Here is a 14,348-nt window from a genome sequence, read left to right as displayed (position 1 = left end):
ATATATATATATATATATATATACATAAACACATTTTTTGCAATTATAACTCAAATGTGGTGATCAAACACTTATAATAATGTGACAAACATAGGCCTATGTAGTGGAGGCAGGGTATTTAACAATTTGACAATAAACTTTATTATTAAAAATGACTCTGACATCAGTGCACTCAACAGTAAACTTCACTTATTATAATTAACTTAACACAAATAGAACAAAATATACTATATATAACTTGAATTAAGAAATTAAACAAGGTAACTGTGTAGGGCAAGCAAGCTACTGCTAAACCAACAGGGGCAGGTTTATGCAGGAAGCACAGCTTTTCCAAATGTAAACATAAAAATGAATTAATAATAATAAAGAATAATCCCCCCCCCCCACAAATTATGTGTTGTGTATTTTCTGGTAATCAAATGAACATGTAGAACATTCATATTCAAATAAGTATTTTTGCAGTTTAATTTTCACAGACATAGTCTATATATATATGTACTGACCTGGTTTTTATTTATTCATCAAAAATAAGAAATTCCATGAAATTCCACGTTATACAGTAAATTCAGTTTTTATGACTGGATTCCGCGATTCCGTCCATGTTTTCTGCATCACGGAAATCATAGGGCCCTACTAATGTAGCAAACGAATATGATAAGCTCATTGTGAGAGTAAAAGACGGGGACATTGTTGTTTATTTACTTAGCATTGAGTCTCTCCAACTAGGTGACAACGTAGCGTTAAATCACCATTCAACAGACCCAAGCCACCACCGCACTGCCGTCTATTGGACTGCAGAAAGATACTAACTTTTCAATCTGCTACGTTACTGACTGTACTGACAAACTATGCTGACACCGTGTCTGCACCGCAACAGGACGTGACAAAGTGACCATTGAAAATAATTTGAACTTCTGTCAGCACATCATAAATAGAATGAGGCATCAGTTTACTGCATGGGTTCTATTCTACACCGGATGCGAGCGGCACGACATGACAAAATACAATAGAAATCTATTGTATTTTGTCGTGCCGCGCGATGTGATGTGACTGATGTGATAAGCATGAGTTCTGGGCCGCAGTGCGGCCGGTATAAACACCAGCATTGACTGAGGGGCCACAATCAGCTCTGGTGGCCTTAACACAGGCTTTAATGCGCCGCAGACGCGTGCCGTGATGCACAGATCAGCTCTAGTCTCTAACGTCACTGAATCTGTTGTTAAAAATGAACCATCCATTCATCATATCATCATGCAAAACTAAGAATTAGAATCATTGTAATGTGACGATCAAATATAGGTGCGGGTGGATAATTTGAAGCAGCGGACTCGCGTGAAGTTTGAGCTCATCCGCACATCTCTACACTTCACAGACCTGGGTCGCCAGTAGCAAACAATGGAGCACGCTCTGCTGAAAAAACGAAGTAATTACACCATTCAGAAGCATTTAATCTGCGTTATATGTCCTGTAAAAATATTTTCATATCGGTGGCATATTCGCCGATATATCTGCGACAGACTCATATTGGCCAATAATATCGGCAAAACGATATATCGGTCGGGCTCTACTTTTGGTAATGCTTTAACATTAAGTAATACATTTCTTACAGTATTTATTAATTCTTGTTAACATTATTAAAAGAAAATACAATTGTTCATTGTTAGTTCATATTATCCCAAGTCCATTAAATAATATTAAGAGACACAACATCTTTTATTAATGTGTTATATGTTGAAAATAAAATTTACTAAGATTAATAAATGCTTTAGAAATTGTATTGTTAGTTCTGGTTAACTATTGCAGTTAACTAATGTCAACAAATGGAATTTTTTCAATATCTGTTTTTCATCTGCCAAGCGAAAACTCTGATCATGATCACTTAGAAAAGTAATACACTTCTCAACAAACCACATTATTTCAAGCATCATTCATGTTCTTAGCACAAAGAATTAGGGCAGGTGTTATGTCCAAAATCTTATATCACAATATGAGTCATTTTATTTCATGGTAATAGTATATCACAATATAGTTATTTTTGCTTTAAATAAGGTCTTTATGATATAAAAATTGTTGGTACCATAGAAATGTCATAATTCTTGTCTAAAAACTCAAGCTCACTCAAGCGATTAAAAATAAGAAACTAATTACAAACAATAGTACAAAAAAGTACAGTAGAACAAATAAATAAGAAATGCTACATACATTTAAATAAAAAATAAAAACTGCATATTTTTCAGTGTGTAAATTAAATAAATATTTCTTCTTATTAAAGTTACAAAAGTAATTTAGTCAAGAGCAGTGAGAGATTTTCTTTCTGGAATTTTGACACATACAAGTTTGTGTTTTTAACAGTTCTAGCACTATAAAGTAAAAAAAAAAAAAAAAACTTTGTTGACATACTTCCGCAATCTATGAGCAACATCTTTACGTGCACATGCCTCTCTGACAGCGCTCAGAAACAGACAGACAGCACGCACATAGCGAAATGAGTTCTCTTTTGCCTCTGATTGCATTTCAATGGCTTAAAATCATTTGTTTTTAAACCGCAATGCTTAATAGCATGTACAAATGATAGGTGTTCGTGACCACGGAGCACAGCAATGCCACGTGAGCGTGTATCTGCAACAGAGACGATAGTCCAAAATCTCAACCGGTTGACAAATTTCTACCAGTTAATCGTGTGTAGCGGTATATCACCCACCTCTAAAAAGGATGCAGAATGACTTATTCACCAGTGTCTAATATTTAGAGTTAGGAGTTTCTTAAAATACTGCAGCAGTAATAATTATGATGAACATTAACTATGCAACTTCTAATCTGTAGTATTGTGGGCTTTGATACTTGATTTAAGTTTCATATAAGCTACAGAAGCTCTTGTTGTACCTGTCAACTGTCGACTTTCTGAGCGGGAACTGTGTTGCAGTACAACTTTTCCGTGTGGGCTCGGTGGCCCTTCCTCTCTTGGTTCCTGCTTGGCTGTGCTCCCTGCAGTAGACTTGCTGAGTGCCGCAGAGTGCTGGATGCAGCGGTGGGGAAGTGATTCAGGGCCTCCCCACATCTCTGGCATGCACTCTCTCTCTCACACACACACACACAAACACGATGAACACAGTCTCTGAGCCTGCCCAGAGAAAAGGAAGCCACTCCACAGAACATGAACACCTCTCTACTGTCCGATTGAACACTCACTGAAACACACTCACACATACATACATACACACACACTCAGAGAAGCATGCAGGAACAGAAAGTGAGGAGCCCAGAGGTAAGCAAAAAATACTTTATACTGTATGTCATGTCAAGTGTGGAGAGGAGGAGGGACGTAAACGGAAGTGATTAAAGTGCTGTTTCGATGCTGTAGTTGTCAAAGTCGTAAACATTGTAAGTTGGCATTGCAAACTGTTGTCGAAAATGTTTTTCAGTCTGTCGTAAGAAACTCTGCAGCAAAGTGATTCACCCCAAAAGCTTGTCTCTCTCTTTCTACTGCATTTTGGTATCATTTTCTTGTTTCATCTCTCTCTGTCACTCTTTCTAGTTTCCTTTCACTTTGTCGCTTTCCTCTTCCGTTTCCTTGTTTCTTTTAGAATCAAGTATTCTGGAGAGCCAACTAATAAGCACTTGATATCATCCCTTTTCTCTTTCTGTATAACAATTTAATTGTTTCACGTAAGACCCTTAGTGCTCTACTTGACTTGTGTGTGCACTCACGTTGTGCATTTCACTGCTGTATGAGCAAACTTCCCAGCAAGCATGTGGCTGTATGCTGAGCCTGTGTGTGTGTGTGTTTGAAGTTGATGTGTTAAGGGGGGCGTTTGTGGTCAGATCTGATCCCCTGGTGCATTATACTTTTTCTCATGTTTGCTTCAGCTGGTGGTGATGACATTTCCACTCAAGGGTGCTCTACGCACACACGTTTATAATGTTTAGTATATAGAAGAAAGAAGGGGGCTCAGCACTGAGCCCTGAGGTACACCATTACTTAGCCAGACATCCCAACATTTTTGCTGGGACAGAGTGAGATAATAAAAAAATGCAAGACAAAAAGAAAGATAAAGTGCAGAAAGAAAGGTGGAATGAATGGAGATTATGTGAGTTGAACATGTTCCCAGTCTGTGTTCACACGGTCTCTGTTGATCAGCTCCAATCAGGTTCTCTGACTACGTCGTTCATCCGTCTGCCATCTCATCTGCTCCCCTCAGAATAACGCCATTGTTCACACGGGCTCTCATGTTTCGGCCTGGCTACTCTGCTGTTTGGACCCAGACTGTCTCTGTGTGTGTGTTTGAGAGAGAGAGTACTCATGTTACCCCCTTACTGTGCCTTGTTAGAGTGGTAAACATGAGCAGCTAACAGATGCAGGGTCTGTTTTTTTATATCAGTGACACGCATTCATAAACACAAGTGTTAGTGCACATCTTCAAACTGTCTAACCCAATACTATCTGCTTATTAATTTTTCTGTTAATATGGGCCTCTCTTGATTTGTTGCCTGCTTCATCAAGGAGCCTACAGTAATATGAAATGGGTAATTTGAAGCATGAAAATTCAGTGGAAACTTGAACAGATTTTTGTTGAAATCTTGATTTTAATGTTGATATTGATTTTATTAATTATGATGTGTAGAACATGTTTTTTTTTATACAAAACAACAACACATCTGTCACCCTACAATATAATATACGAGATGTTGGTTAATCTCACACTGCCTGATCTCACACAGCAAATCCCCCGATAATCCATAGACTTCAGTAGTTACAATGTTGCACGTTTTTATTAAAAGTACTATTCTAACAATTCTTAAAGCAAACATTTGATGCTTTCCTTTCCTGCTCTCACACAGCTCTAGGGTGTTGTGGGTGTTACCTGGATGTTCCTATATATGCAGCTGGTTGGGTGATCTGCATAGTTGCTATTGTGCTTTGAGTGGTTGCTAGGTAGGCCTATTTTCTCACTGGCCCAAATCAAAATAGCCTGTCCATCTCTATGATATTCTAGTCCCTAGATATGTCATGAGATTTGTTTGTCTGTATTGTCATCTGCCAAGTAAAAACTAATAGCAGCCTTCTCCTCAACAAACACATTATAAACACCTAAATAAAAAGAATATATAATGTTCAATTCAATTCAAGTTTATTTGTATAGCGCTTTTCACGATGCAAATCATTGCAAAGCAACTTTACAGAAAATTAAGTTTCTACAATATATTTAGTAGTAGCTTATCAGTGGTTACTGTCAAATTGATGTACGTATGGCAGAAATGTACGGTAAAATTCAGTTAATGATGTAATCACACTGACGATGAACACTGTTAACAGCAATGATTATATGTTGCATTCAAACTTTTTTGTTCAGGGTTGGCGTCATCTGAGGTCCTCTGAGGGGTTGGCATCATCTCTTCTCAGGTATTCGGTCATCTCAGGTCTTTGTAAGGGCTGGATCCAGACTGAAGTTTGTGTAATTAGTTACCACAGGATGTCAATCCCGTGGCAGAAACAGAGAAACAAATAGAGACATAATTAGCGTAGCTGCTGTTCCAACCAAGCATCCTGAATGCCTGGCCAAAGAGATGCATCTTTAATCTAGATTTAAACTGAGAGTGTGTCTGAACCCCGAACGTTATCTGGAAGGCTATTCCAGAGTTTGGGAGGCAAATGCGAAAAAGCTCTACCTCCTTTAGTGGACTTTGCTATCCTAGGTCCTACAAAAAGTACAGAGTTTTGTGACCTTAGGGAGCGTGATGGATTGAAGCGTGGTAGAAGACTAGTTAGGTCAGAGCTAACAATTAAGGGCCTTGTAGGTAAGTAATAATATTTTGTAACTGATACAGAACTTAATAGGTAGCCACTAGCCAGTGCACATACTGTAAAATTGGGGTAAAATGATCATATTTTCTTGACCTGGTAAGGACTCTAGCCGCTGCATTTTGGACTACCTGTAGCTTGTTTATTGAAGATGCAGAACAACCACCTAGCAGTGCATTACAATAGTCCAGTCTAGAGGTCATGAATGCATGAACTAGCTTTTCTGCATCAGAAACAGGTAACATTTCGTAGCTTGCCAATGTTTTTAAGATGGTAAACATGCTGTTTTTGTAACATGGGAAATATGATTTTCAAAAGACAAATTGCTGTCTAATATAACACCCAGATTTTTGACCGTCGAGGAATTGTAATCCAAGAGATTCTGTGTACTGTTTTTTGGTCCAATAAGTAATATCTCTGTCTTATCGGAATTCAGTAGGAGAAAATTATTGGTCATCCAATTTTTTACATTGTTAACACACTCTGTTAGCTTAGATAATTTAGAAGTTTCATCTGGTCTTGTTGAGATATATAGTTGAGTATCATCAGCATAACAATGGAAACTAATCCCGTATTTTCTAATAATATTACCAAGGGGCAACATGTATATTGAAAATAGCAGAGGACTTAGGACAGATCCTTGTGGCACTCCATACTTTAATGGTGATAGTTGAGATGACTCCCCGTTTAAATAAACAAAGTGGTATAGCGATCAGACAGGTAGGATCTAAACCATCTTATAGTCTGCCCTTGAATACCTGTATAGTTTTGTAATCGATCTATGAGTATGTCATGATCTATGGTGTCGAATGCAGCACTAAGATCAAATAAAACTAGCAATGAGATGCAGCCTTGGGCTAAAGCAAGAAGCAAGTCATTTGCAATTTTATCAAGTGCAGTGTCTGTGCTATGGTGGGGCCTGAAACCTGACTGAAATTCTTCATAGAGATTGAGCAGACACAACTTTTTCTAAAATTTTAGACATAACCGGACAACTTGAAATGGGTCTGTAATCTGCCAGTTCATTAGAATCTAGTTGTGGTTTCTTAATAAGAGGCTTAATAACTGCCAGCTTGAATGGTTTTGGGACGTGACCTAAAGATAATGATGAGTTAATAATATTGAGTAAGCGGTTCTTCTGCTACAGGTAACAGCTCTTGCAGTAATTTAGTGGGTACAGGATCTAATAGGCATGCTATTGATTTAGATGCAGTGATAAGTTTATTTAGCTCTTCTTATCCTGTAGTTGTAAAGCACTACAGTTTTTTTTGGATGCGATTAATGAAGCTAAAATACTAGATGCTGTAGAATCTAAATTTGTTATTGTATTTCTGATGCTATCTATTTTATCAGTGAAGAAATTCATAAAGTAATTACTATTAAACTGTGAGGGAATATTTAGATTGGGTGGCGTCTGGTTATTTGTTAATTTAGCCACTGTGCTAAATAAAAACCTTGGATTGTTTTGGTTATTTTCTATAAGTTAATATGTCACAGAATTAATGTATAAAGTCATTATGGCCAACCAGTAATGTAAAATAAAAATAATTCAATCAGCGCACTATAGGCTAAGTGCTGAAGTTCACCACTGCTTGGGACTGTTCTCTATTCATCCCCTTCCTAACAATTTCTAATGATTCAATTATTGACATTTCACTGTCAGGACAAATTGACATAGATGCTGAATATGGGGAGGGTTCATGACCCTCAGAATAAAATGTGCAGTTAGCACTTTCAGAGTCAGAGTTTTTCCTCTGACTGTGCTCTTCTTCCAGCCCAGAAGGCCTTCAGACAGGGTGACAGTAAATGAGGAGTGTACCCAGATAGGAGGATGTTTTGGGGCCAAGATGCTTGTTCTCTCTGTGTCAGCATTCTCACAGTGTGCTCACAACTTTGGCCATAGTGCTCATGTGTTGTTTGTTAATTATTTTTTGTGAAATTGTACTTCTATTTTAAAATCACAGGTACAGAGAGACGCTGGGAGGGATGGTAGGCTCATGCTGTGTGTCCTTTAGCTGCCAGTGGACTCCTAAGAACTTTGTAGCTTTTTAAGGTTAGCAGGCAACCTGAATTCAGCACAAAATCAAACTCAACTTGACTGGAATTCTGGAGCATTTATAAATTCTAAGGTATCTGGAGCATTCTAAAATGAGCATTTTTATCAGGCTCCTATATTTATGTTCAGTTATTTCACTCTAATTGCATAGAAAAGGACCTATACATTGCCATTAGAGTAAAATTACTGAACCTAAACATAGGAGGCTGAGAAAAAAAAAAGCTCATTTTAGACGAAAATGTCAGATGGCACTTAAAGGCTTTTGCATTTGAACTCTTCATTTGTTTTGATATTGTTTAGTCAAGTTTTACATGACCCACCATCTAGACTAGCATTAAAGGAATATTCAGGGTTCAATACACTTCCAGTTGAAGTAAATGGTGCCAAATTTTACTCTGTTTACCCCATTTTCCAATCAGTGTTAATTTAGTAATATTTATATGCTATTATATTATTTATTGACATTTAGAATTAGCTTTTATTATTGTATTTATATTTTCAGTTTTAGTAATTTTGTGATTGTAAATTTAAATGTATATCTGTTTCTTATATATATAATTTTTTTTTTTAATAATTAGTTTAACTTGTTTTTTATTTTGTTTTAGTTTGCCATTTTAATGCTTCAAGTTTTCAAAAATATTTTATTTATTTTTAGTTAATTTATTTCATAATTCTGTTTTAATGTTCTAAATTCTATGTTTTTCCTCTAATATTCATGTTTTATTTTTCCGCTTTAGTTCAGTTAATGAAACTATTTTAAATGGCTTTAGTTTTAGTTTAAAAAAAAAACTGCCCAGCCAAAACTATTTTATAAAAGCACTTAGTTTTAACTGAAACTGTTCAGTGATTTTTACAGTCACAGTTTTAGTGTGTATTGTTGTTATGTTGTCATATAACACAGTTATATCAGTTTACACAGCTTAGTAAGTAATTTTATCACACTAAAGTTATGAGCTCTCTGCTGTTTCAAGATGTCTCAGGTGTGAGCAGAAGAGTTGTCCCTACACCATCATGTTTTATTTGAGATAATTGCATGTCACTTGGTGTGATTACTAACAGCATTGCCATGATTAATAGAGTGATTAGCCAAGTGCTACAGGCTGTTTTTTGGAGAGGGGGAGATGCAGCATGGGAATCTTAATTAGGTTTACCATGTTGTGTGAGTAAACCCACGCTGCAGGCTTATATAACCCAAAGCCACATTTGCGATTTGTAAACCAGGGTATTTTTAGCATTATTTTTAAAAGCAAGATCCATATCTGGACTCTAATCCATTCTGTGTAAAATCTGTTTGCTCCATTTTCCAGCTTATTGTTCATTCCCTTGGTACAGCTGTCCAAAAGTGTCAGCACGAAGGGATGCCATCTCTAAGATTAGTTAATTTATCCACAATTTGTTATATTTGTAACAAATATGCATTTAATGAGGTTGTTATCTTGAGAGGCACTATACACATTGTGATAAAACTGGATACTGGATATACTGTATATATAGTATAATGGACATTTCTTTGAAGCTATCACTCTCAAGGGCTTTTTATACTGCACTAAACCCAATTGTCTTTTTAAAGCCATAATTAAGGCCACTTTTAACCCTGAGTAGCCCAGGATTACATTTACTCAGGTTTTTGGTGCAATGTCTGATTTATTTAAAGCAAAGGCCCTTTAGAGTCAAATAATGACTTCGTTTTCTTACCTGGAATAATATCACAGATGAAAATTAATTAAAGTCAAACTTAGTGTAGTCGGGAAGTCATTTCTATCGAGCCACTTGAAGTCTTCTTGCTCTTTCTTTTATGTAGTTCCCAAGAGGTGTCTCAGAGTTATAAATCTAATTGTCCTTTACCACTGTAATTAAACACTCTGTAAAAAGCTATCAAACTTCTAATTAATTTCTAGTCTGCTCCGGATCCTGAGTCCACTGTCAGCTCAGCTTCAAACTCGACTGTCTCCACAGTCAACTGCAGCATAGGCATGCTGTCCACAAAGAGCCCCAGGAACGCCTCTCCACAACATTAAAGTCAAAATGCTACCCATCATTCAGACCTTACATCTGGAATTTGACTGTCAGGATGGGCTGAACTATGCAGGAGGTCACTGCAGCAATCTGTGTATTGTTTCTATAAAAGCTTCATTTCTATATCATATAGAATGTTGATGTGTGTGTTTGGGTGCTGTGAAGCTGCATTTTACTTATGGAGAATCAATTCAGCATCAGAATAATCTCCAATACAAGGGCCTGAGGTGGGTCACAACTGTCATACAGGTGCATCTCAATAAATTAGAATGTCATGGAAAAGTTCATTTATTTCAGTAATTCAACTCAAATTGTGAAACTCGTGTATTAAATAAATTCAATGCACACAGACTGAAGTAGTTTAAGTCTTTGGTTCTTTTAATTGTGATGATTTTGGCTCACATTTAACAAAAACCAATTCACTATCTCAACAAATTAGAATACTTCATAAGACCAATAAAAAAAAAACATTTTTAGTGAATTGTTGGCCTTCTGGAAAGTATGTTCATTTACTGTACATGTGCTCAATACTTGGTAGGAACTCCTTTTGCTTTAATTACTGCCTCAATTCGGCATGGCATGGAGGTGATCAGTTTGTGGCACTGCTGAGGGGGTGTGGAAGCCCAGGTTTCTTTGACAGTGTCCTTCAGCTCATCTGCATTTTTTGGTCTCTTGTTTCTCATTTTCCTCTTGACAATACCCCATAGATTCTCTATGGGGTTCAGGTCTGGTGAGTTTGCTGGCCAGTCAAGCACACCAACACAATGGTCATTTAACCACCTTTTGGTGCTTTTGGCAGTGTGGGCAGCTGCCAAATCCTGCTGGAAAATGAAAGCAGGATCTTCAAAAAGCTGGTCAGCAGAAGGAAGCATGAAGTGCTCCAAAATTTCTTGGTAAACGGGGGCAGTGATGTTGGTTTTCAAAAAACACAATGGACCAACACCAGCAGATGACATTGCACCCAAATCATCACAGACTGTGGAAACTTAACACTGGACTTCAAGCAACTTGGGCTATTAGCTTCTCCACCCTTCCTCCAGACTCTAGGACCTTGGTTTCCAAATGAAATACAAAACTTGCTCTCATCTGAAAAGAGGACTTTGGACCACTGGGCAACAGTCCAGTTCTTCTTCTCCTTAGCCCAGGTAAGACGCCTCTGACGTTGTCTGTGGGTTTAGGAGTGGCTTAACAAGAGGAATACGACAACTGTATCCAAATTCCTTGGCACGTCTGTGTGTGGTGGCTCTTGATGCCTTGACCCCAGCCTCAGTTCATTCCGTGTGAAGTTCACTCAAATTCTTGAATCGATTTTGCTTGACAATCCTCATAAGGCTGCGGTTCTCTCGGTTGGTTGTGCATCTTTTTCTTCCACACTTTTTCCTTCCACTCAACTTTCTGTTAACATGCTTGGATACAGCACTCTGTGAACAGCCAGCTTCTTTGGCAATGAATGTTTGTGGCTTACCCTCCTTGTGAAGGTTGTCAATGATTGTCTTGTGGACAACTGTCAGATTAGCAGTCTTCCCCATGATTGTGTAGCCTAGTGAACCAAACTGAGAGACCATTTTGAAGGCTCAGGAAACCTTTGCAGGTGTTTTGAGTTGATTAGCTGATTGGCATGTCACCATATTCTAATTTGTTGAGATAGTGAATTGCTGGGTTTTTGTTAAATTTGAGCCAAAATCATCACAATTAAAAGAACCAAAGACTTAAACTACTTCCGTCTGTGTGCATTGAATTGATTTAATACACAAGTTTCACAATTTGAGTTGAATTACTGAAATGAACTTTTCCATGACATTCTAATTTATTGAGATGCACCTGTATTTTAGCACAACGTTTATGTGGTGTTGCATCCTGAAGCAAAATTAGAGCAGATAAAGAACTTGGCTGTGTAAAGATACCTTGAGAAAATTATATTTTATTACTGAATGTGCGTTACAATCTCAAAGGTTCTCCATAAGCCATAGTATTGATTTGCAAACCCATAAAGTCAATTATAAGTGGCTCATGACAGATTTACAATGACAGACCTTTAGCACCTAGCCCTTAATGTTACTGGCAGGTTTGATGCATTCTTACTGTGTTTTGATGCAGGCCAGAGCAAATGACACATAGAGGGAGAGGTGTATCCATCCCAGCCTCCACCACAGAGTGCTGATGCTTTACTGTAAAACCGTAATGTAGCACAGTCTGAGGCCAGACTGGATCTTCTCGTGTTGAAGGCATGCTGAAATATTAATGTCAGCTGGAGGGGGTTTAGCTGCAGGTATGATGCTAACGCAGAAGTGAAAACAGACCTGCTAGACATATTAATGTGCTACAGGCATGAGATGCTAAATTAGGAGGTTTCGAAAACAGACACTTGATTAACTTTTCTAGGATCTTATCATGTATGGTGATGAGCAGATGGAAACTTTCTCTAATTTCCGTTTTTATTTGAATAAATCTATTTATTAATTTGTTAATGATTTAATTAAACACAAATGATTATTCTCAAAGCAGAGTCTTGTTGACTGGAGAAAGCACAAAGTTTTGTAAGAAATTAATAGATTTATTTAGCCAGGATTGATGTAAAGTAACAGTAAAGATATTGGTAATGTTACAAAAGATTTCAGTTTTTAATTCAATGCTGATTCAAATCATTAAAGGATCCTGAAAAGATGTTTCAGGGTTTCCACAAAATTATTAAGCGGCACAACGGATTATTTTATCAAAATTATTAAGCAGATTTCTTGAGCATATTTGAATGATTTCTGAAGGATCATGTGACACTGAAGACTGGTATAATGATGCTGAAAATTCAGCTTTGCCATCTTAAGAATAAATACTTTTAAAAAATATATTAAAATAGAAAACAATAATTTTAAATTGCAATAATATTTTATTATACTGTTTTACTATATTTTTTATCAAATAAATGCAGCCTTTGTGAGTATAAAGAGACTAATTTCAAAAACATTAAAACATCTTACTAACTCTAAACTTTTGAACAGTAGTGTACATCCTTGTGACGCTTCATCCCCATCCCCAAGCACCTTTAGTAGACAGCAGACAGGATCAGTTGATTCAGCATGAATTTAATGTGTGGTTCTGCTAATATATCAGGATCTGATTAGCCGCAATCCCGCAGTCTCTTCACCTGAGTGATGCTCTGTGTGAATGCTCCCTCTGCTGGACAACATGAGCGCTTACCCTACCCACATTCCCCTCTCTTCCCCATGTGTTCATGTATTTATAGTTCAGTAATACAACTTGCACTGGCAGCTTTGTGTTAATGAGACTATCAAACTCTCTTTCTGGGTAATATAACTGTGTTTATTGTTAATTAAGTGTTATATTTTATCCTGACAGCGTCGATACTGAAATGAGCATGCAGTACATCACTTGACTCTGCATAAGTACCCTATATTTGTAATTACAGTTAAAGTAGACCTCATTTCCTGAGCTGATTTGTGCTTGTGATCCATACTGTGCTGTGTGTTGAGCTGAATCAGGAGCTTATTATTGGAGAAAATATAAAAGATCAGCACATGGATGGATTTGTTTTAAACTGTGAGTAATATTTTGTTGACCAAAGCCAGATTTTTCCTCCTCGTGCCAACCATGCGAACAACGATTCACTTTCTGACCATTTACCGTGCCGTCAGTTCACATCACGGCTGATTCGGTCTCGGAATGTCATGCACAGTTGAGTAGATTCCTAAAATAGAATGACCTTATATTACATTTTACATGGGCTCTGTGCAGTGACAGCTCTGTCATTTTTAATACTGTGATTTAAAGGGATAATTCACACGAAAATTTGAATTTTGAAAATTAGAACATATGATGCGATTTCAATTTTTCCTTTCTCTTTGGAGTGTTACAAGCTCTTGGTGCATAAAGAAGATCTGTAAAGTTGCAAAGACTAAAGTCTCAAATCCAAAGAGATATTCTTTATAAAAGTTAAGAGTCAACCACACCTACCTAAAACGGCTCATTCTAACACGCCCCCACATGTCTACGTCACGATGTGGGAAGATTTGCATAATGCCGCCCAAATGTTCATGCAAAGAAAGAAGGCGGAACTTTTATTCTCGCTGTAGTATTGTTGCCGCTGCTGCCATGTCCTGAAGATGCTGTGTGTGTCGTTGTGAAAGTAAAACTTCTTTGTTTGGCCTTCCAAAAGAGGACGATATCCGCTTCGTCATGCCTAGAGCTGATCCGTGCTGGTCACTGAGGAGATACATTAACTTCGCGCTGTGGATCGGCTTTCACCGTGGACGAAGCAGAGTCCAACCCGGGGTCGCCACATGTGGTTGCCGCAAGCCAGCCGGCCGCGCAGTTCTCAAGCCCGCCCACCCGCCACCGCTCACTCTAGCCGCCGGCCTCCACTCACTCTAGCCCTCTGGCCACCGCTCACTCTAGCCCGCCGTGTGTTTCATTGTGAAAGCGAAACTACTTTGTTTGGTCTTCCAAAAGAGGACGATATCC

General features: G+C 37.7%; 1 protein-coding gene across 1 annotated transcript in view; it reads left to right on the top strand.

Moving 5' to 3' along the window:
* Positions 1-2,808: 2,808 nt before the first annotated feature.
* The window catches only part of LOC107562112 (disks large homolog 2-like), a gene marked incomplete at its 3' end in the record, with an annotated part of 109,099 nt that continues 97,559 nt past the window's right edge, over positions 2,809-14,348 (top strand). The window contains exon 1 of the mRNA XM_016246679.1: positions 2,809-3,265. Coding sequence (XP_016102165.1) covers positions 3,236-3,265 — 30 coding nt within the window. The remainder of the gene's footprint in view (positions 3,266-14,348) is intronic.

The sequence above is a fragment of the Sinocyclocheilus grahami genome, unplaced genomic scaffold (assembly GCF_001515645.1).
Source record: "Sinocyclocheilus grahami isolate Dianchi unplaced genomic scaffold, SAMN03320097.WGS_v1.1 scaffold808.1, whole genome shotgun sequence".
In the NCBI taxonomy this organism is placed as follows: domain Eukaryota; kingdom Metazoa; phylum Chordata; class Actinopteri; order Cypriniformes; family Cyprinidae; genus Sinocyclocheilus; species Sinocyclocheilus grahami.
The sequence above is the reverse complement of the archived record's forward strand: the minus strand, read 5'-3'. Positions and strand labels throughout refer to the sequence as shown.